Source organism: Elephas maximus, chromosome X (assembly GCF_024166365.1).
Source record: "Elephas maximus indicus isolate mEleMax1 chromosome X, mEleMax1 primary haplotype, whole genome shotgun sequence".
In the NCBI taxonomy this organism is placed as follows: Eukaryota; Metazoa; Chordata; class Mammalia; order Proboscidea; family Elephantidae; genus Elephas; species Elephas maximus.
In genome coordinates this window covers 102,937,699-102,960,513 of record NC_064846.1, presented here as the reverse complement: position 1 = coordinate 102,960,513, position 22,815 = coordinate 102,937,699, and the positions used below count along the sequence as shown (strand labels likewise).

At 40.9% G+C, this 22,815-nt stretch overlaps 1 protein-coding gene across 1 annotated transcript in view; it reads right to left on the bottom strand.

The window, feature by feature from the left end:
• Window positions 1–22,815, bottom strand: part of OPHN1 (oligophrenin 1) — a 562,106-nt gene that overhangs the window by 5,526 nt on the left and 533,765 nt on the right. Inside the window, exons 22-24 of the mRNA XM_049872355.1 lie at window positions 15,105–15,270; window positions 13,955–14,005; window positions 983–1,027 (exon numbers count right to left, since the gene is read on the bottom strand). Coding sequence (XP_049728312.1) covers window positions 991–1,027; window positions 13,955–14,005; window positions 15,105–15,270 — 254 coding nt within the window. The 3' untranslated portion in view covers window positions 983–990. The remainder of the gene's footprint in view (window positions 1–982; window positions 1,028–13,954; window positions 14,006–15,104; window positions 15,271–22,815) is intronic.

Sequence of the window (22,815 nt, the reverse complement as noted above, 5' to 3'; positions counted from 1 at the left end):
CACTGTCTTTATGGACCTATAATAACTTCAACCTTTCTTTTACTGGGACTTCACCTCCTTGGGGGTAGATAAACTTTACCCTTCCAGCTGATAAGGAGAAGATTATCTACCCATGGATCTCTGAGGACTAGTAGTGCCAGGAAGAAAAGGAAAGCTAAGGAGCACATAGAAAGCCAAGTTCCAGATACCTGAATCTCAAATGAGTTTGTATATTTGTTCATGTCATGCCAGTAAACTGATAGGCAAGCAATCAGAACTCCTAGGTAGAAAAGTGAATTTCTTTGACCTCCATGACTCCTCTGACCTTAGCAAGTCACTTGTCCCCTCCGAACCCCAGTTCCTTTACTAATTGAGTTGAAATATTTATTATTCTCCTTAGTTCTAGCATGTGATATAGACCAAATAAGATAATGGATGTGCTTTGCATTTGACAAATATAAAGGACTAGGGATGAAGGTTTAGGTGGTTAAAACTGAAATGGTGACTTGATTTGAAGAAAGGGAGTCCCTCTACAGATACTAATGTGGACTCTTGACATGTATTAGAACACTAAAAGGAGGTTACTGGTCTCCTTGTAGACCCAAAAGATGTCAGAATTGGAAGGTTTCAATCTTCTCATCTTACAGATTGGGAAATTGAGGCTCAGAGTCTTTCTCTGAGTACTTGCCAAAATGTCACAGCCTAGGATTTCAAATGAATTGGGTTCAAAGACAATTTGTTAAACTATACTATAGTTTTTTTTTTTTAATACTATAGTTTGGCTGAGAGAGGAGGAAAAGGAAAGAGACTTAAAAACATGCAGAAACCCAGAATTGGAAGGCATTAAACTGAAGGGTCACATGATTACAGGGAACTGAGACATGGAAGTAAGTGAGTTCCCACCCTCTGAACCTACATGGTATTCCAGTCCTCAAAATCTCAGATCCCATAAAGAAAACTTCTATGGAACAAGGTTCTTTAATCAGAAGTGGAGACTACATACCTGTGGCCTCAACTCTCATCTCCAGGAAGTCTGCCTTGAGAAGAACTGTGGGTAAAGAAGGAAAGACATTTCACTAACAATCTAGAAATCAGGACTGGAAAGGCAAAGCAAGGGATGGTGACTCTTCAAGGCCGGAAAGGAAGACATTTGCAAAATAGGGAAGTGATTCTGTTCAGATGTTTCAAAGCATCTAGCTCCAGGCTCATAGGCTGGGCTAACTCTCTGGCAGGTTTCAGAGAAAACAGCTGCCTAAACAAGGAGACATCTTTCAGGTGCCAGAACAATTCTTTGAGTGCTAGACTACGGGAGCCTAGGGGAACCCAGAGACGGCTCTAATTTTCTCTAATAGGAAGAAGGGTGAGGAGGCAGGGCAAGTGCCATCTGAAAGATGAATCCTCCTTTGTCCTTGAAAACGGAATCAGCCTTGTCCAGTCTCTTGATCTGCTTAGATGAGTCCTATGTGAGCCTTGTCTGGGGACAGTTGGGGGGTGGGGGGAGAGCATCCTACATAACAGCTGGTCCTCAGAGCTATATCCTCAGCCTTCTGGTTTTCTCCCCCCTCTCGAGTTTGTTTATACGTATTCCCTGAGTTATCTAATTCCCATATATGGTTTCAATCACCTCCAAATAATGAAGACCCCTCCTCCCGCCAAATGGATACCATTCACATTGTAGTATATGTGAATGGGTCGTTCTGGAATTGTACAGTGGCTGTACTCAACAGTTCTGCCTCTAAATCTATGTAGGTCCAGCTCTAAGCAGGTCTAATCTAAGTTGGATCTGAATCCAGCAACACCCACCCGGATGTGCCAGTGTCTTCAAAATCACTGTGTCTGAAATTGAACACATCAACTTTCCTACAAAACCTGCTCCTCCATGATTAATGATTCAACCATCTACTTAATTGTCCAAGTTAGACTCCTCTTTTTCAATCCTTCTCCAATCCCCCATGTTAGAAAAGCTAGCAAAGCCTTATTGAGTCTGCCTCATATCTGTTCCTTCCTTTCCATTCCCACTGACAATGCCATACATCAGGGCCTCATCAACTCTTGTCAGTGAGATCAGTCTCCTCAAGGTCTCACTGCCACCTGCCTTTACTCTCCAAACTATCTTCCCCAGTACTACCAAAGTGATCTTTTACAATTCAGTCAACTCTGAATATGCATTGACTCCCATGGCCTACAGCATTAAGACTGTATGCCTTTGCATGTCATACAAGGTCTTCATGATCTGGCCCCAATCCATCTTCCTGGCTTCACCTCCAGCTACATTTTCCTCTACTCAACCCCATGTCTAGCCAAGTGGAACAATAATCACTATTTGAACCTGTCTTGCATAAGCTGTTCTGTCTACCTAAAATGTCTTCCTCTCCCTTCTCCTCTTGAAGACCACTATTCATTTACTTTTGACTTATTAGTTTTTTTTTTTAATTGGTGGAAGGGAGATGAATGAGAGAGTGATGTCATTCAAATATCAGGCAACAACCAGGTGTGTAAATGGGAAGCAAAAAAGAGCAGAACAAAGGTCAAACAGACCATCATTTTCATTAGAAACGAGAGAACACCTTGGCAATAATGTACACAGGTGGGGTTAACCGTGTGATTGGAAGATCTTGACCAATGGCTAGCATGTGGATATACTAATACAAGGGGCAAGTTACAAAGCTGGGGCTTAGACGGACGAGGTGCTTTCCTTATGTGGATGCTGAGTAGGAGAAACCTGTGGATACCTAGGATCGTGGCTCATGACATACATGAGGGCAGCTGTACCAACCTCTTACCTAGACTTCTGCAAGACAGAATCTGTAGATAAGGAACACCTCATTGGATTTGGTTCCTTGGTTTGGAGGTTTAGGAACATGGTTTCATTGGACATCCCAGTTAATTGGCCTAATAATGTGTTTAGCACTTCTCTTCTACCTCCTAGTTTGTTGTGTCGTGCCTGGCATCTTAAAAGCTTGCAAGCGGCCATCCACGGCACAACAATTGGTCTCTATTCACCTGGAGCAACAGAGGAAGAAGAGTTGTCAGGAATAGGAGGAGGAAATGGAATGTGTGGCTAATTGCCATGAATAACTGCCTCCTTTGCCATGAGACCAGAAGAACTGGATTGTACCTGATTACCATTACTGAACATTTTGTGCAAAGATTCTGTAGAAGAATTCTCATCAAAAGCAGGGAAATGCAGAATAGAATTTCAAATTTTCATGGACTCCAGGCTTTCTGGAGCCATGGAAACTGGATGAACCCCTGAAACTATTGCCCTGAGATCATCTTTAAACCTTACACCAAAAATATCCCCTGAATTCTTCTTAAAACCAAACAACAGTTTAGCTTAACTAGTAAAAATGTCTGCCTGGAGCATTATGCTCTTTTAAGAACTATCTATATGATATCAAATTCACAACAGCAACTCAAAAGATTACATAAGAACCTTAGGGAGCAGTGGGCTTATGTTAATGGCGGAGGAACAACTCAGAAAAGGAGGGTGAGAATGGTTGCACAACTCAAAGAATGTAATCAATGTTACTGAATTGTACATGAAGAAACCCTTGAATTGGTGTATTTAAAAAAATTTTTCATTGTGCTTTAAGTGAAAGTTTACAAACCAAGTCAGTCTTTCATACGAAAACTTATATACACCTTGCTATTCTATATACTCCTTGGAAACCCTGGTGGCATAGTGGTTAAGTGCTACAGCTGCTAACCAAAGGGTTGGCAGTTCGAATCCGCCAGGCGCTCCTTGGAAACTCTATGGGGCAGTTCTACTCTGTCCTATAGGGTCGCTATGAGTCGGAATCGACTTGACGGCACTGGGTTTGGTGGTTTTATATACTCCTAGTTGCTCTCCCTCTAATGAGACAGCACACTACTTCCCTCCACTCTCTATTTTCATGTCCATTCAGCCAGCTCCTGATCCCTTCTGCCCTCTCATCTCCTCTCCAGACAGGAGCTGCCTACAAAGTCTCATGTGTCTACTTAATCCAAGAAGCTCACTCCTCACCAGTATCATTTTCTATCCCACAGTCCAGTGCAATCCCTGTCTGAAGAGTTGGCTTTGGGAATGGTTCCAGTCTTGGGATAACAGAAGGTCTGGGGACCATGAACTCCGGGGCCCTTCTATTCTGAGACTATTAAGTCTGGTCTTTTGAGGAGAATTTGAGGTCTGCATCTCACTGCTTCGCTACTCCCTCAGGGGTTTTCTGTTGTATTCCCGGTCAGGGCAGTCATCGGTTATAGCCGGATACTATCTAGTTCTTCTGGTCTCAGGCTGATGTAGTCTCTGCTTTATGTGGCCCTTTCTGTCTCCTGGGTTCATGATTACCTTGTGTCTTTGGTGTTCTTCATTCTCCTTTGCTCCAGGTGGGTTGAGACCAATTGATGCATCTTAGATGGCTGCTTGCCAGCGCTTAAGACCCCAGACGCCACTCTCCAAAGTGGGGTGCAGAATGCTTTCTTACTAGATTTTATTAAGCCAATTGACCTAGATGTCCCTGAAACCATGGTCCCGAAATCCCTGCCCCTGCTACTCTGGCCTTCGAAGCATTCAGTTTATTCAGGAAACTTCTTTGCTTTTGGATTAGACCAGTTGTGCTGACCTCTCCTGTATTGTATGCTGTCTTTCCCTTCACCTAAAATAGTTCTTATCTACTACCTAATTAGTGAAAACCCCTCTCCCTTGCTCCCTCCTCACTCTCGTAACTGTCAAAGAATATTTTCTTCTCTGTTTAAACTATTTTTCAGTTCTTATAATAGCGGTCTCATACAATATTTGTCCTTTTGCAACTGACTAATTTCACTCAGCATAATGCCTTCCAGATTCCTCCATCTTATGAAATGTTTCACAGACTCACCATTGTTCTTTATTGATGTGTAGTATTCCATTGTGTGAATATACCATAATTTATTTATCCATTCATCCATTGATGGGCACCTTGGTTGCTTCCATCTTTTTGCTATTGTAAACAATGCTGCAATGAATACGGGTGTGCATATATCTGTTCGTGTAAAGGCTCTCATTTCTCTAGGATATATTCCAAGGAGTGGAATTGCTGGATCATATGGTAGTTCTATTTCTAGCTTTTTAAGGAAGCGCCAAATCGATTTCCAAACTGGTTGTACCATTTTACATTCCCACCAACAGTATATAAGTGTTCCAGTCTCTCCAACATTTATTATTTTGTGTTTTTTGGATTCATGCCAGCCTTGTTGGAGTGAGATGGAATCTCATTGTAGTTTTGATTTGCATTTCTCTAATGGCTAATGATCATGAGCATTTCCTCATGGATCTGCTAGCTACCTGAATGTCTCCATTAGTGAAGTATCTGTTCATGTCCTTTGCCCATTTTTAATTGGGTTATTTGTCTTTTTGTAGTTGAATTTTTGCTGTATCATGTAGATTTTAGAGATCAAATGCTGATCAGAAATGTCATAGCTCAAAACCATTTCCCAGTCTGTAGGTAATCTCTTTACTCTTTTGGTGAAGTCTTTGGATGAGCATAGGTGTTAGATTTTTAGGAGCTCCCAGTTATCTAGTTTCTCTTCTACATTGTTAGCAATGTTCTGTATACTGTTTATGCCATGTATTAGGGCTCCTAGCATTGCCTCTATTTTTTCTTCCATGATCTTTATCATTTTAGATTTTATATTTAAGTCTTTGATCCATTGCGAGTAAGCTTCTGTGCATGGTGTGAGGTATGGGTCTTATTTCTTTTTTTTTTCTTTTTTTTTGCAGATGGATATCCAGTGATTCCAGCATCATTTGTTAAAGAGACTGTCCTTTCCCCATTTAACTGACTTTGGGCCTTTGTCAAATATCAGCTGCTCCTATGTGGATGGATTTATGTGTGGATTCTCAATTCTGTTCCATTGCTCTATGTATCTGTTGTTGTACCAGTACCAGGCTGTTTTGACTGCTGTGGTGGTGTAATAGGTTCTAAAATCAGGTATAGGGAAGCCTCCCACTTTGTTCTCCTTTTCCAGTAATGCTTAACTTATCTGGGGCCTATTACCCTTCCATATGAAGTAGGTTCATTTGTTTCTCCATCTCATTAAAAAATGTTGTTGGAATTTGGATTGTAATTGTATTTTATGTATGTATAGATGGCTTTTGGTAGAATAGACATTTTTACAATGTTAAGTCTTCCTATCCATGAGCAAGGTATGTTTTTCCACTTATGTAGGTCTCTTTTGGTTTCTTATAATAGTGTCTTATAGTTTTCTTTGTATAGGTCTTTTACATCTCTGGTAAGATTTGTTCCTAAGTATTTTATCTTCTTGGGGGCTACTGTAAATGGCATCGATTTGGTAATTTCCTCTTCAGTGTTCTTTTTGCTGGTGCAGAGGAATCCAACTGATTTTTGTATGTTTATCTTGTATCCTGATACTCCGCTGAATTCTTCTATTAGTTTCAGTAGCATCCTTGAGGATTCTTTAGGGTTTTCTGCATATAAGATCATGTCATCTGCAAATATACTTTTACTTCTTCCTTGCCAATCTGGATGCCCTTTATTTCTTTATCTAGCCTAATTGCTCTGGCTAGGACCTCCAACACAAAGTTGAATAAGAGTGGTGATAAAGGGCATCCCTGTCTGGTTCCCGATCTCAGTGGGAATGCTTTCAGGCTCTCTCCATTTAGTGTGATGTTGGGTGTTGGCTTTGTATAAATGCCCTTTATTATGCTGAGGAATTTTCCTTCTATTCCTATTTTGCTGAGAGTTTTTATAATGAATGGATGTTGAACTTTTTCAAATGTCTTTTCTGCATCAATTCATAAGATCACGTGGTTCTTGTCTTTTGTTTTATTTATATGATGGATTACATTGTTTTTCTAATGTTGAACCATCCCTGCATACATGGAATGAATCCCACTTAGTCTTGGTGAATTAATTATTTTTTGATATGTAGTTGAATTGTATTGGTTAGAATTTTGTTGAGGATTTTTGCATCTAAGTTCATGAGGGATATAGGTCTATAATTTCCAGTTTTTGTGGTGTCTTTACCTGGTTTTGGTATCAGGAACATGCTGGCTTCATAGAATGAGTTTGGGAGTATTCCATCCTTTTCTATGTAGTAGTGGTGTTAAGTCTTCTCTGAAGGTTTGGTAGAACTCTTCAGTGAAGCCGTCCAGCCAGGGCTTATTTTGTTGGGAGTTTTTAAATTACCTTTTCAATCTCTTCTTTTGTTATGGGTTTATTTAGTTGTTCTACCTCTGTTTGTGTTAGTTTAGGTAGGTATTGTGTTTCTAGAAATTCATCCATTTCATCTAGGTTTCCAAATTTGTTAGAGTACAATTTTTCATAGTAATCTGATATGATTCTTTTCATTTCAGTTCGGTCTGTTGTAATATCGCCATTCTCAATTCTTATTCAGGCTATTTGCTTCCTCTCCTGTTTTTCTTTTGTCAGTTTGGGCAATGGTTTATCAATTTTGTTAATTTTTTCAAAGAACCAGCTTTTGGTCTTGTTACCTCTTTCAATTGTTTTTCAGTTCTCTATTTAATTCTGCTCTAATTTTTTTATTATTTGCTTTCTTATGCTGAGGGTTTCTTTTGTTGTTCTCTTTGTATTTGTTCAATTTGTAGGGATCATTCTTCGATTTTGGCCCTTTCTTCTTTTTGTATGTGTGCATTTATTGTTATAAATTGACCTCTGAGCACTGCTTTCGCTGTGTCACAAAGGTTCTGATAGGAAGTGTTTTCATTCTCACTGGATTTGATGAATTTCTTTATTCCATCCTTGATGTCTTCTATAACCTGGTCGTTTTTGAGCAGGGTATTGTTCAGTTTCCAAGTGCTTGATTTCTTTTCCCTGCTTTTTCTGTTATTGATTTCTACTTCTATGGCCTTATGGTCAGAGAAGATGCTTTGTAATATTTCAATGTTTTGGATTCAGCTAAGGCTTACTTTATGACCTAATATGTGGTCTACTCGAGAGAATGTTCCATGTGCCTTGGAGAAGAAGGTATACTTGGATGCTGTTGGGTGGAGTGTTCTGTATATGTTTACGAGGTCAAGTTGGTTGACTGTGGCATTTAGATCTTCCGTGTCTTTAATGAGCTGAGTGGTGTGTTGATGTTTCCTACTATAACTACTATAACTGTGGCACTGTCCATCTCACTTTCCAATGCCATTAGTTTGTTTTATGTATCTTATGTATCTTGCAGCCCTGTCACTGGGTGCATAAATATTTACTATGGTTATATCCTCCTGGTATATTGTCCCTTTAATCATTACATAGTGTCCTTCCTTATCCTTTATGATGGATTTAACTTTAAAGTCTATTTTGTCAGAAATTCATATTGCCACTCCTGCTCTTTTTTGATTGTTGTTTGCTTATTTTTTCCCATCCATCGAGTTTTAGTTTGTCTCTAAGGTGTGTCATCTGTAGGCAACATATAGATGGATTTTTTTTTTATCCATTCTGCCACTGTCTGTCTCTTTATTGGTGCATTTAGTCCATTTACATTCATTGTAATTATGGATAGGTATGAGTTTTAAAAAAAATGAGTTTAGTGCTGTCATTTTGATGTCTTTTTTTTTTGGATGTTGTTGACAGTTTCTTTTTCCCACTTAATTTTTTGTGCTGTGTACTTTATATATTCTCTTTTACTCTTATCTGTTGTTGTTGATTTTGTTTCTGCTGAGTCTCTATTTTTTTCTTGTATTTTATTTTCATGAGTAGGATTGTTCGTTTCCTTTGTGGTTACCTTAATATTTACCCCTATATTTCTATGTTTAAACCTAACTTTTATTTCTTTATATCACCTTGTCTTCCTCTCCATATTAAAGACCTTTGACTACATTTCTTAGTCCCTCTTTATTGTCTTAATGCTTTCTTATTTTACATAATGACATCGCTATTTCTCTGTTTTCAGTGTTTTTTATGTGGATTTATTTTTGTGATTTCCCTATCTGGGTTGACATCTGATTGCTCTGTCCAGTGTTCTAGTCATGGGTTGATATCTGATATTATTGATTTTCTAACCTGGGAGCTCCCTTTAGTATTTCTTCCAGTTTTGGTTTGGTTTTTTTGAATTCCCTAAAGTTCTGTTTACCTAGAAATGTCTTAATTTCGCCTTCACATTTGACAGGCAGTTTTTGCTGGATATATGGTTCTTGGATGGCAATTTTTTTCCTTCAATGCTTTATATAAGTCATCCCATTGCCTTCTTGCCTGCATGGTTTCTGCCGAGTAGTCCGAGCTTATTCTTATTGACTCTCCTTTATTGGTGACTTTTTGTTTATCCCTAGGTACTCTTAAAATTCTTTCTTCATCTTTGGTTTTGGCAAGTTTGATTATAATGTGTCTTGGTGACTTTCTTTTAAGACCTACCTTATGTGGAGTTTGATGAGCATCTTGATAGATATCTTCGCATCTTTCACGATATCAGGGAAGTTTTCTGCCAACAAATCTTCAACAATTCTCTCTGTATTTTCTTTTATCCCTCCCTGTTCTAGCATTCCAGTCACTTGTAGGTTATTTCTCTTGATAGATCCCCACATGATTCTTAGGGTTTCTTCATTTTTTAAAATTCTTTTATCTGATTTTTCTTCAAATATATTGGTGCCAAGTGCTTTATCTTCATTCTCACCAATTCTGCCTTCCTCTTACTCAATTCTGTTCCTCTGACTTTGTATTGAGTTGCCTAATTCTGTAATTTTATTGTTAATCTTCTGAATTTCTGATTGCTGTCTCTCTATGGATTCTTGCAGCTTATTAAATTTTTCATTATGTTCTTGAATAACCATTTTTATTTTCTTCAACTACTTTATCTGTGTGTTCCTTGGCTTGTTCTGTGTATTGCCTGATCTCATTCCTGACCTTGTTCCTGATGTCTTGAATAGTTCTGTACATAAATCTTTTGTATTCTGTATCCAGTAATTCCCGGAAGGTACCTTCATCTAGAAGATCCCTTGATTCTTTATTTTGATAGCTTGTTGAAGCAATCGTCGTTTGCTTCTTTATGTGATTTGATATTTGACTGCTGTCTCCAAACCATCTATAAGTTATTGTATTAGTTTATTTTATGTTTGCTTACTATATCTTAGCTTCTTGCTTTGTTTCATTTTGATATGCCCAAATAGTTTGCTTGAGTGAGCTAGCTTGGTTATTTTTGTCTTTGAAGTTCTAACGTCCTGTCACCAGATGGCTAGGGAGCTGTTACCAGGTATGTGAGCCTAGGGGTCCATTCACTTTCCTTGTATGGGCTCAGCTTAGGTGTCCACATAGTTGGTCATCGTGTGTGGTACAGGCTCTGTCCTACAGTCTTAGAGGGGCAGGGGTGATTGGTGTAGGTACTGGTATCTGGTTGCAGCAGGGGGTCATGCTCTGAACAAGGCAAGGGGCTGACAACTGTCCCCCGAGTGTGTGTGAGGAAAGTGCATCCCTGTTCCCTACAGCACACAGGTAGGTGGATTCTGTAGATGGATCTTAGGCACCCAATGCTTTTGGTTGTAAGGACTGGGAGGTATCAGTTATCCTTGGACCCCTGTTGCAGAAGGCTGGATGACCTGAGTGGAGTCACCAGTCCTTAGGCCCCTGATGTGGGTAGGTGAGGACCCTGTTTAATAAGTAAAGAGGTGTCAAACATCAAACACCCACCTCTCCACTGCACAGCTGAAACAGTTGCCGTCTGCCAACAAGGGCCTATTCTCCTACAATAGGCCCACACAGGTCCATGCAGGGGGGAAAGGTATTCAGAGTCCACAGACTGTTTATGCCTGGACAGTAGATGCTTCTGTCCTGAGCTCCCCAGGTTAGTGGAGCTGGCAGACTATCTTCTCCCCAGTTGTGAATTTATTCCTTCTCCAAGGCCGGGAGAATGGCTCAGGGCATGTAGGAGGACCTGTCTGAAGCCCAGGGAAATCAACAACCACCGAAGCGGCCTTGGGGGCTGGGAGTGCAGTAAAATATACACAAGTACTTAGCTTTTGCTGAGAGCGCCATTATTCTCTAGTTCTGGAGGTGTGAGTAGGTTGTGTGCTGGCTCTTTCTCCCTGAGGAAACTACGGCCGAATGCTACCACCAGCCCACCACAGCGTGAGGGTTCCTGGTGATTCAGGTCCAGCAACTCTTCTCTGCTTCTGAACCGTCTCTCCCTCCCCCTACCGCTCAGTCCATTTTCTAACTTTTCCTTTGATGTTCAGGGCTTCTAGCTTGTCATAAATGTAATCACTTCACTTGTTTTTTTGTGGTCTTTGTTGTAAGAGGGTTCACCGGAAGCATCTGACTACTCCACCATCTTGGCTCTGCCTCTTGAATTGGTGTATGTTTTGTTGTGTATATTATGGACAATAACAATAACAACAAAAAAAAAACTTAGGTTCCAGAAGCCTAGACATAGGGGAGGTAGAGTGGTGATTCAGCCCGAAGTGTCTGTTTGGCCACAACCCCTGTAGGTGGTAGCTTGTCTGAAGCATGATTGAGCACTGGCTGACAAAGCCAAGACAGTAGTTACCATTCATTCCTTGCTCTCAACACCAGCAATTGGCTATAGCTTCCCAATTGGAAGTCTACTTGCCTTAAAGAGTCCACTGAACTTTGATCATGCCTATTACGTATTACCCTTCTTGATGCCCCGGTTTCCCTGCTGAAGGCTACAGATCAATCCTCCACCTTTCTCTGTGTATTTCTACTTATCTTTCAAGCTCCAGCTCAGACATCACCTCCTCTAAAATGCTTTCCTTTAGATATCCCCAGTTCATTCTATTTACTCCAGTTTACTCCATTCCATTTCCTTGGTATTTATTTCTCAAATGGCTTATCCTGAGGGAGGGGAGTTGGTAACGAATCACCACCAGGAAGTGGTACTCCTATAGGTGGATACCTTATTAAGAGTATTATGGTTTTTCTCTCTCTCTTTTCTCTTTCTTTCTTTTTGTTCAAGGTAGATGTTTGATTCAACCTGGTTTAAAAATTTCCTAGGTGAAGCTTTTTTTAAATTGAGCTTTAAGTGAAAGTCTAAAATTCAAGTCAGTTTCTCATACAGAAACTTATACACTCATTGTTATATAACCCTAGTTGCTCTCCCTACAACGTGACAGCACACTCCTCTCCACCCTGTGTTTCCCAAGTCCATTCAACCAGCTCCTGTCCCCTCTGTCTTCTCATCTCTCCCCCAGACAGAAGCTACCCACATAGCCTCATGTGTCTACTTGAGCTAAGAAGCACACTCCTTACCAGTATCATTTTATGTCTTATAGTCCAGTCTAATCTTTGTCTAAAGAGTTGGCTTCAGGAATGGTTTTAGTTTTGGGCTAACAGAGAGTCTGGGGGCCATGACCTCTGGGGTCCCTCCAGTCTCAGTCTCAGTCTGGCCATTAAGTCTGGGTCTTTTTTACTAGAATTTGAGGTCTGCATCCCACTTTTCTCCTGCTCCATCAGGGATTCCCTATTGTGCTCCCTGCCAGGGCGGTCATTTGTGGTAGCCAGGCACCATCCAGTTCTTCTGATCACAGGCTGATGGAGTCTCTGGCTTACGTCTAAGTGAAAATTTTTATCTTTACGTTGTCAGAAAGAGACATTTGGGGCTTTGACATCACTTTCATCTGTTATGGTAGAATAAATGACAAATTACAAATGATGAGTTACAAAATACTGTCTAAAGAGAATTTGGCCCAGCCTAAGGTTTCTTGTGGCTCACTGCAAAGCAGAGCTACTGTGGCCTGCTGTGTAGAATCATGTCCTAGTGAGTTAGGTGCCACAATTTTTAGTAAAGGAGGTTGAACCTACCCCAGCTTCACTGTGGGTAAAGGCACCTTGTTCTGCTTTTAACTGGCCAACTAGAAGATTTACTTACATTGCTGTCAACTGCCAGAAAGCACAATTTCAAGCTTTCTGATAAGCAAAATGAAGCAAATTCATAGAAGAATCCCTGAAAGCTAAGTAACTATTTCTCCAGGTGTTCTAGTCCAAAGAGTATCAAATACCAGGCCTTGGGCAGTCTACACCAGCACCTGAAGAGTATTTAAAACAAACTAACCAAAAGAAGGAAGGGAGGGAGGGAGGAAGAAACGAAAGAAGGAAGGAAGAAACAAAAGAAGGAAGGAACGGGTGGATGGAGGGATGGAGGAAAGAAGGACAAGACAAAATCAAACAAACAAAAAACATATTTTTAGGCCCCATTCTTGGAGATTCAATTTTAGTAGGTCTAGAATGGAAGTTAAGAATATGTGTTTTTTCCCTCCAAGTTTTGCAGGTGATTTAGATGCATGGCCAGTTTCAGAGCCACTGCCTAAGGCTAATGTTTACCTCTGAAATGGGAGCCTTGCCTAATCTAAGGATGTTTATATTACATTGTTGTATTCTACATATCCCTGTCAGCATCTCTTTTAGAACACAAGAAACAAATCAATAAATTAAGTAAATAAGTAAAGTAACAAAAATAAGACCTACAATGGGTATAAAGTTTTTTGCAAAACGGCATTGTATTTGTGTGGCGTGTGTGTGTGTCTGTGTGTGTGAGAGAGAGAGAAAGGAGCAGAGAGACAGAGATGGAGAAACAATCAAAGAGGCAAAGAGACAACATTTGCAGTGATAAAGCAACGACAGAGGGGCACAAGGAGAGAAAAACAGAAACACAGAAAGAATGAAGCAAAGAAATAGAGAGACAGATGCAAAGACAGAGACAGAGGCACAGAGACAGAAAGGGACAAAAAATAAAGACACAAAGAGAAACAGTATGAAAGAGACAAATAGAGAGACAGTGACAAAGATAGAGTCAGAATGACAAAGACAGAGTCAGAGAGAGCCAGAGACAGAAAGGAAGAGAGGCGCAGAGCATAGAGACAAAGATAGAGACACAGGGTGAGACACAGAAAGAGACGGAGAGGCAAAGAAAAAAGAGACAAACACAGAGAGACAGACAGAGCCGAAGAAAGAAAAAGAAAATATGAGAGTGAGAACAGATGGGATACTCAATACACATTTTTAAAAAGTGATTTGGCTTCTCTTCTGTCACCTGTGTCTCTTACCTTCCTGTTTTCCGAGAGGCTGTTTCAAAGAACCTGGTCCTAGAAGCCACCCTGCAAACAGGAGACAACCAAGTACCATGAGTTGCTCTGGAATAGGTGTGAGAACCAATGGCCAATGGAAGGACAAAAGCCTATGAACCGGATGGGCTACCGATGCTAGGCCCTGTCTTTGCTAGTAAAGGATCTGGGTCTGAGGAGAAACCCAAATAGAGGGATAAGAAATGGCCCAGAGTCCACAGGTACCTCCAAAGCCATGCCTGACATTATTTGCCCCCTGTTGGTCCAGAAAGGTCTAAATATATTGTCTATTCAGGTCTTTCTTAGGGGAAAAAGTAAAACAAATCCAGGATTTCAAAGTATAATTTTTGGTATTTTAGAAATACATCTAGTCAATTAGTTGATGCTGTGGAGGCTTTGCTCTTCTTTCCCCCCATTTTATAATTATGAAAAATAAAAGACACAAGAAAAGGGAAAACTAAGAGTCAGTATACAGAGAGGGGGCCCAGTTATTGGCTGAGGAGAGACTGGCAAGGCTAGTTGTGGCCAAGAAAGGCTGATCCCTGAGAATTGCTGCCCTATCCTAGCCACTCTTTCTCTGATTCCCTGACTTGAAACCCAGCTTCAGGTCTGCTGGATGTAAGCTCAGCTCTTACTCTGCAAGAGGTTTTCTGGAGAGCTTGAGTCATTTTGGAAGATTTTTGAAAATCATACCATTTGCTTACCAAAAATAAATAAATAAAAGCCTCAAGGCACAAGCACAATGAACAAATCTGTTCATTAAAATACTTTGAAAACAGTGGCAATAACAAGAAAATAAGAAAAAAAAAATTCCAGAGCCAGGAGAACATAAATCAGAGGGTAATCATATCACCCTATGGACATCAGGGTATCTAAGAAAAAAACATCTCCTAACAGGTACTAAGTTTCAAAGTCTTCGGTTTTAGGGAAATCTCTCAGCCTTGGGTGTTGAGTGGAACATTTCCAACAGGGCTGGCCTGTGATATTCCCCTAGACTATGAAGCGAATGATGACCCCAGGGTTGTGCACTATATAACCTTCACAACCGTATACGGTGATCCTGAAAGCATTCCTGGTAGCCTCAGTCAGACCTTTTATCACTAGGCCACGGTTGAGGAAGAACCCTACTTACACGGATGATGGGATCTCCTCTGCACTGCCAGCAACAATATCTGGCTTTGGTTCTGGCTTCTGGGGAGTAGCTGCTCGACAGGGCGGGTCTGGAGGCCTCACTGGGGGACGGATGATGGTTGGCTTTTCTCCCAGAGGCCGCACTTTGCTAAAACTGTTAGAGTCCCCTGTAAGAAAGAACAACACCAGGAACTCTGATGGTTACCCAAATGAAACAACACTCATAAGCAGGCACCTAATAATGGAGTTAACGGGACCACTTCCCTTGGCCCCCATTTCTTCTTGGTCAAGAACAACTCGATTTTTCTTCTGTAGTTCTTCCAGCAGCTGTCCCTTCAGAAAGTATGTTTGAACCCCAGCTCTTGAACATCATATTTATGTGACCTTGGGTGTGTCACATAAATTTGTTAAGGCTCAGTTTCCTCACCTATATAATCAAGATCAATAATATATTGTCTTACAGAGGTATTGGGAAGATTAAAGCAGATACTAATATGTTCAGTTTATTAGTACTAATATGTTATGTGTCTAGCACATAGTAAGTACTTAGTGAATGTTTGATGATAAATTTGAATTTGTTAAATTACCTCCGCTTTTTTACCACCCTAATCCAGGTCCTTGTCACTTAGGCCTTGACTTTCATAATAGTGTCCTAACTTGCTGTCCTGCCTCCACCTCTCTAGTTGCCTGGTCATTCAGCACAAAATAAATACAAATAATTTTTATGAAATGGTCCTGACAGGACTATGGTGAAACAGGTGCACTCATACATTGCTGATGCGCACTGTAAACTAGATAGCCATCAAGTATTCTGGCACAATGTGGATGAAATGCATAATCATACATATGAGACAGTTCATACTCGTTGATCCAGTAATTCCACTTTGGGGAACATGCCCAAAGGAATTAACCCAAGAGAAAAAATAAATAAGAAAAAGGAATTGGTACAAAAATATGCATCATAACAGCAAAAAGTTGAACCCAACCACAAAGGTTAAGCAAACTATTCAATACTTACAAATATTTATCCAGTACCTATCATGCATAAGGAGTCCCTGGGTGGTGCAAACGGTAACACACTTGGCTGCTAACTGAAAGGGTGGAGGTTTGAGTCCACGCAGAGGTGCCTTAAAAGAAAGGCCTGGTGATCTACTTCTGAAAAATCAGCCATTGAAAACCCTGTGAAGCACAGTTCTCTTCTGACACACATGGGGTCACCATGATTCCACGGTAACTATTACTGTTACTATCCATAAACGGACAGGGATTTGGATCAGGTCAAAACAAAAATATGCATATTAAATTTATTAAATTTTTAAAAGTCCACAAAAAGTGCTCATGGCCTGAGGAAGACTCCAGTGAAATAGACATATGTGCAACTATGCAATGGTATGATATAAGGGGATCTGGAGAGTCATTCAACTTTCTTTTTATATTTAAGGTAAATATAAAAATATTAAATTTAACCCATATAATATTGTTTTAAGATTTACTTTATGTATTTTTACATTGTTTTTCTTCTTCTTAAAGATATTCTCAAACTCTTTAGCTTAATTCAGGGCTCTCAACGAGCTAGTCCCAAACCATCTTCCTGGACACTATCCCTAGACTTTAACTAACTACCCCATCACAGCAAGCCCTCGACTCTCACTTCTAGGTGACATAGTATGATAGAATGGAAAAATAGTCTGGAGTTTGGGCAGATCTGGCTTTGTGCTACTTCCTAGTTGCAGAATCTCTTTGACTATCAGTTTCCTCATCTGGGAAATGGTGCTCATAAGGACTAAATTAGATGGCCTATAAAGAATGTCTAGCATACAACAGGGGTCAGTAAGTAACAGACTCTGCCCTGCTTCTTTCCTGGTATGTGCCCCTGTTTTCACATCTTATCTGCATTGTAGCCATCCCTCAAGACCCAGCTCAAATTTCACCTCTCTGAACACTCCAGCTGGCATAAGTAATTTTGATTCATGCAAATACTCATGATGTGCTTATATATTGCCTTGTGGGTTTTCATTATTCATCTACCTGGCTAGCTATTCTTGTGAGGGAGACAAATATGAAAAGAGATAATAACAATACAGTGTGATCAATGTTCTAATGGACAAATGAACCAAACACTATTCACATGCACACATATAAATTCGTTCTTCCCATCTACACTATACTATAGGTACTTATATTTCTGGATATGCCATTCTCCTTAGTGTTAGGCTGGGTACACAGAATTGCAGCAGAAAAAAATAACCAAAATGATAATAATAACCCTATTTTTCTAACACACTTTACACTTTTTAAAGCACTCTCCCAGACGATAACTATTTGATGTTCACAATAAGCTTGGGATTGAAGAGTATATAGGTTTTATCATTACCATTTTACAGAAGACGTATACTGGGGTCAGAAAGGTGAACTGATTCACCCACCGTCATATAGTTAGATAAGCAGTAGAGCGAGGACTGAAACCCTTATCTTCTGTTTCCACATCCACTGTATTTCCCAGTGGCGGACGTTTTATTTTTATCGAATAATATAAAAAAATTATAAATTATTATAATAATGGTAATAAAATAACGGTAAAAATATATTAGTTACCTTTTCACTGAACATATGCTCTGTTCCAGGTATTGTAACACTGTACTAGGTGCTTTCTGTGCATTTTCTCATTTAATATTGGCCATAACACAGCAAAGTAGAAAGTACTATTCCTGCTCCTACAGTTGAGGAAATAGAGACTCAGAGAGGAGAAGTAACTTCATAGTTAATCAGCAACAGATCTAGGTCCATCTGGTTCCTAAAGCCTATGCACTCCCAACTACCAGTGATTCTTAACCTGGCCACACATTAGAAACGTGAGGAAATTTTAAAGTCATATAACTGGGACCCCACTTCTAGGGTTCCTAGTTTAATTGACTGGGGTGGGGCCCGGGCAGGGATATTTTTAAAAGCCTCCTAGGTGATACTATATGCAGCTAGGGTTAAGAACCACTAGGCCATACCACACTGCAGTTTACAGATTACCATGGCTGATAAGGCAATTTCTACTGGTTACTGGAGGGAGAGTCAGACAGGAAGGACATGTTGTACTGTCAAAGCCAGAAAACATTTCTATCTGAAGCCATGTCCAACCTATGGCCATCACTTCCCTTGATGACCCCCCCAAGTATGAACTCCACTCCATTCCTTCTCAAGTTATGTTTTTTTGTCGTGTGCCATCGAGTGGATTCTGACTCAACCCCATGTGATAGAATGGAAGTGCCCCACAGGGTTTCCTAGTCTGTAACCTTTATGGGAGCAGATTGCCTGGTCTTTTCTCCCACGGAGTGGCTGGTGGGTTCAAACTGCTGACCTTTTCATATGGCAGTCTGCTTCCGTAAAGACTACAGGCTTGGAAACCCTATGAGGCAATTCTACCCTGTCCTGTAGGCTTGCTATGAGTCGGAATCGACTCAAAAACAACAGGTTTTTAATGGGTATATATGGCACTGGGTATACATGTCTTACAATTAATCATCTCTTTCCCAAATGTCATTCCCACTATTCCCACATGCCCAAATTCACACTGTTCATCAAGACTCGTATGTCTCTTAGGAGGTCTAAGATGCTCAAAGCTCCTTCCTCTGACTCTTAAGGTACTAATCACCTTCTACTTTGAATCAGGGCTCTTTGTTTTGGTGACTCTAATGCCCCTATTAGAATGGGAGCAACTTGAGAGCAAGCTCCAGGTGGGATTCATTTATGTATTCCCCAGAGGCGCAAGTAAATTGTGTGTAATTGGTGTTCAACAAATATTTGCCAAGTAAAGGAAAATATCTTTCTAAATAGTGAAGTCTATTAGAAGGGCAATGGGAAATGTTTTCCTTTTCAGGTCCTCAGCTGGGCCATCTGTAACACGAACATGATATCCCCAAACTTCAGGGCTATTCTGGAACCGAAACTGAAAGGTGCTCAATATTATGGGCGTTTCTTAAGGACTTTTGTACCCAGGCTTATGTTCTCACAAGGAATGCACACAGATGATCTGACATATAAACTCTGCCCTTCAGGGGCTTAAAACTGAGCTGGAGAGTGAAACGATACTGGTGGGAAATAAGTGTAAACACTGCAACTCAGCATCCACATTAGAGGGCCAAATTTGGATGCCAGTAGTAAGGTAAAGGAGAGGTCTCTGGGGCAGGATGGTCAGAAGGCTTTGTGGGGGGATGCGACTTCAGCTGAACCTTAAGGGACAGGCAAGAATTCTTCCTTGCCCCTTCTCCCTCTTTCTGGGTGTTTAGTATGATCAGAGAGGTTGAGGGTAGAAAGAACAGCTCTGAGCTCTTTTATGCTATCTACATTTCAGGCTTAAGGCTTCTCATAGCCTCCAGAATACAGAATAGTAGACATCCCTGTCTTCCAGGCCTGCCAGATGCTTTGTACACCTACTGTCACTTAATCTCCACAAAAATCTTGCATGCAACGAAGGTACTGTCCCCATTTACAGTTGAGAATGCTGGTTCAAGGAAGTGAAGTTGACCTAAGGTAATTTCACTAATAAGTAGCTTCTCATAAAAATAAAACAATTGCTACCATTTACTGAGCACTCACTATGTGCCAGGAGTCCTGGTGGTCCAGTGGTTAAAGTGCTCAGCTGCTAACCAAAAAGACTGGTGGTTTGAATCCACCAGCCACTCTGCAAGGGAAAGATGTGGCAGTTTGCTTCTGTAAAGATTTACAGCCTTGCAAGCCCTATGGGGCAGTTCTACTCTGTCCTATACGGTCACTATGAGTTGGGGTTTGGTTTTGGTTTTTTAGCCACACACTTGATTATACACTCTTTACATTTACTATCTTACTTCATTGTTATGAAGATTGGAAAGGACATTGTATAGCTTCCGAAAAATAATTTAGGACTTTCTTTAGGGAAGTATAGAGAGAGGAGTTCTATAAAAAAAAAAAAATCTGTCTACTTAACGTGTATTTGTTCATTTATTCAGGCACAGTGCTGATAGAGACAAAGATGAAAGGCCATGGTCCCTGCCCTCCAAAGGTAACCTTACAGGCACAATTATTATCCTTATACAAATGAGCAAAATAGGACTGAGAGAGGCTATGACTTGCCCAAGGTCCCATAGCTAGGAAGAGGTAGAACCGTGATTCAAACACATCTGGGAGACTCTGGAGTCTGAACTTTTAACCACTCAGCTATATACTGCCTCTTAAGCTATGGCATTTCTACCAAAGTGTAAAATTTTCTTTTTAACCTTGGTCCACAACCTGGCTTTTATTACAAATTTGATCTCCTCCTCCACCTCAACTTGTTTCTTCCCTTCTCATTCTCTGTTTAATGACCACTACCAAAAGAATCTTAGCATTTGCAGATCTTGTGGTCATCAGTCTTCAACCTTAAGCAACCGTCTTCCATCTTTCCTTATACCCACATATGCCACACCTGAGGGCACAGATTAGGGGTGGTTGCTCCCTCTTGTAGATCCCCCCAGTCATCTAGAATTATCCCTTTCTTTCTATGACACTCTTCCATGCTCACCTTAAAGCCTCCCTTCTTTCCTAGTCATTAATTACCCTGGGGAACAATTTGGAGTTAGGCTCTGAGAAAGGCAGAGAATGAAAACCAAACACGAAAGATTTTTAAAATATAATGAGTCAAAACAAGAAAATGTGGATAATGGCCAGCACAGCCCATTACTACAAGAGCAAGTCTGTTCCTAATACTTTTAGAGCAGAAGCAAACACTACGCATAGCATTAGTCACCTCAGTGGAGAATTGATAGCCCTGTGGCTGAGCAAGGCCTTACAAGCCTCCTTTCTTCAAGCCCAGAATAACGTCTTTTCTTTCCAGTCAAAGCAGAGCTAAGAAGGAGCTAAGAAGGGTTCCTAAACCTATATGTCATGGGATCCCAGTGTGTGATGTATTCTCTACTTTTATCTCAGAACCTCAGAGTGAAGGGCTCTTTGCTCCATGCTCCTCCTGGAATTTATTCTCATTCCCACTGCAGCATGGCTCACACTGGCCTGGGACTGGCTGCAGGTTAGCCTCACCATGAACCTTTGGAGAGCAGGGAACATGACCTTTCATCTTTGTCTCTATCAGCACCGTGCCTGAATAAATGAACAAATACATACAAGCAGACAGATAGAGCACTCCTCTGTCTACACTCCCCGAAAGAAAGTCCTAAGTTCTTTTTTGGGAGCTACACAATGCCCTTTCCAAATCTAGGCCTGGTAAGAGAAAGTAACATCAAATGAAGACAGGAAATAATTGAATGCTGCTTAGAAAAATAGAAAAGGAAGGTGGCTAAAGCAGCTGAAGAAATAATGTGGTATCAAGAAAAGTGTCCTGATCTTGGACCTAAAAAGCATAGGTTCAAGCCCCTTACAGCCTGAGTGACTCTGAGCAAGTTGTTTCACCTCTCCAAGCCTCAGTTTCCCCATTTGTGAAATGAGGAGAGAAAACCTACCTCACAGGCCTATCATAATGATGAGGTGCAACAGAAGAGAAAGCACCCAGCTCCATGCCTGGAACAGAAAAGGGCCCTTGCTAAAGGCTAGCTTCTTCTGATAGAAAGTAAGGAAAGACTGTGAGAGGAAAAATGAAAGGTGTGAGGGATCCAATCATTATGGGAAAAAGAATTAAAATTCCATCAGTAAACAATATTGATTTTATTATAAAACTGACTGCCATGGAACAAAGCAATTTAACAAGCCCCTTGCTTTTATTATTTTTAACTGCTCAGAAAAAATGTCGAGGATATCAGGTCCACTCAAAATGTTGGATCAATGCAAGGGGTAAAGATGGGGGGCAGGACTGTGGCACAGTTGGATCACTAAACCAAGCCAAAACCAAACCCACTGCTGTCGAGTAGATTTCGACTCACAGCGACCCTACAGGTCAGAGTAAAACTGCCCCATAGGGTTTCCAAGGAGCAGCTGGTGGATTAGAACTGCCGACCTTTGATTAGAAGCCAAGCTTAACCACTGCATTGGCCCACAGGATGATAGACAAAGCTCCAAAGAACAGAACTGAAATGGAATGACAACTGCAAGGTTAGGAGTGGGTCAACTGAGGTGACAGTGCCCTTCCCTTTGACACTGCTATTCAGGCTGCTGGCCAGCACTGGGGCCTAAGAACTATCAGTTGTAGTTCAGGGTCAAAGCTGTTTACAGCTTTTGCTTAATTGATAACAGTTCTCTTGATGCCCAGGGAATCTACTATGGAGGAGCAGCCAAAATGAGGAAAAAAGTGGAGTGTGAGAGGTTAAGAGGAGGGGGTGGGCAAGGTTCAAAGAGGCAACCGCAATCAGAGGTTTGGCTAATTCTCCACCAAGGCCAAAACCACCTCAGTTCTGCTTTCTGTAGCCAAGGCCGGAGGCATGGGGCTTTGAAAAGAGCTGCACCATGCCAGCCTGTTGCTAACTGATTTAAGGCAGAAAACAAAGCCAGGCAGTGCTGCAGCCCAGATTTAGATAGTCTGGCTGATACTGGACAAGTCAGATCAGCACTAACTGAGACCATTAGGTCAGAGCAGCTGTGAGCCAGCAGTCTGGGGTGGGACTGTGGGGGAAGAGGGAGAGGGGAATGCTGCTGGGATTTAACTTTGTAGGGAAGATAGTGCAGGTAGAACTGATAGGGAGGGATAAGTTACTGTGTGTGCTGAGCTGATAGGATCTGGGCGACCTCAAGGCTTGGCAACAGGCAAGGTAAACTTTACTGTG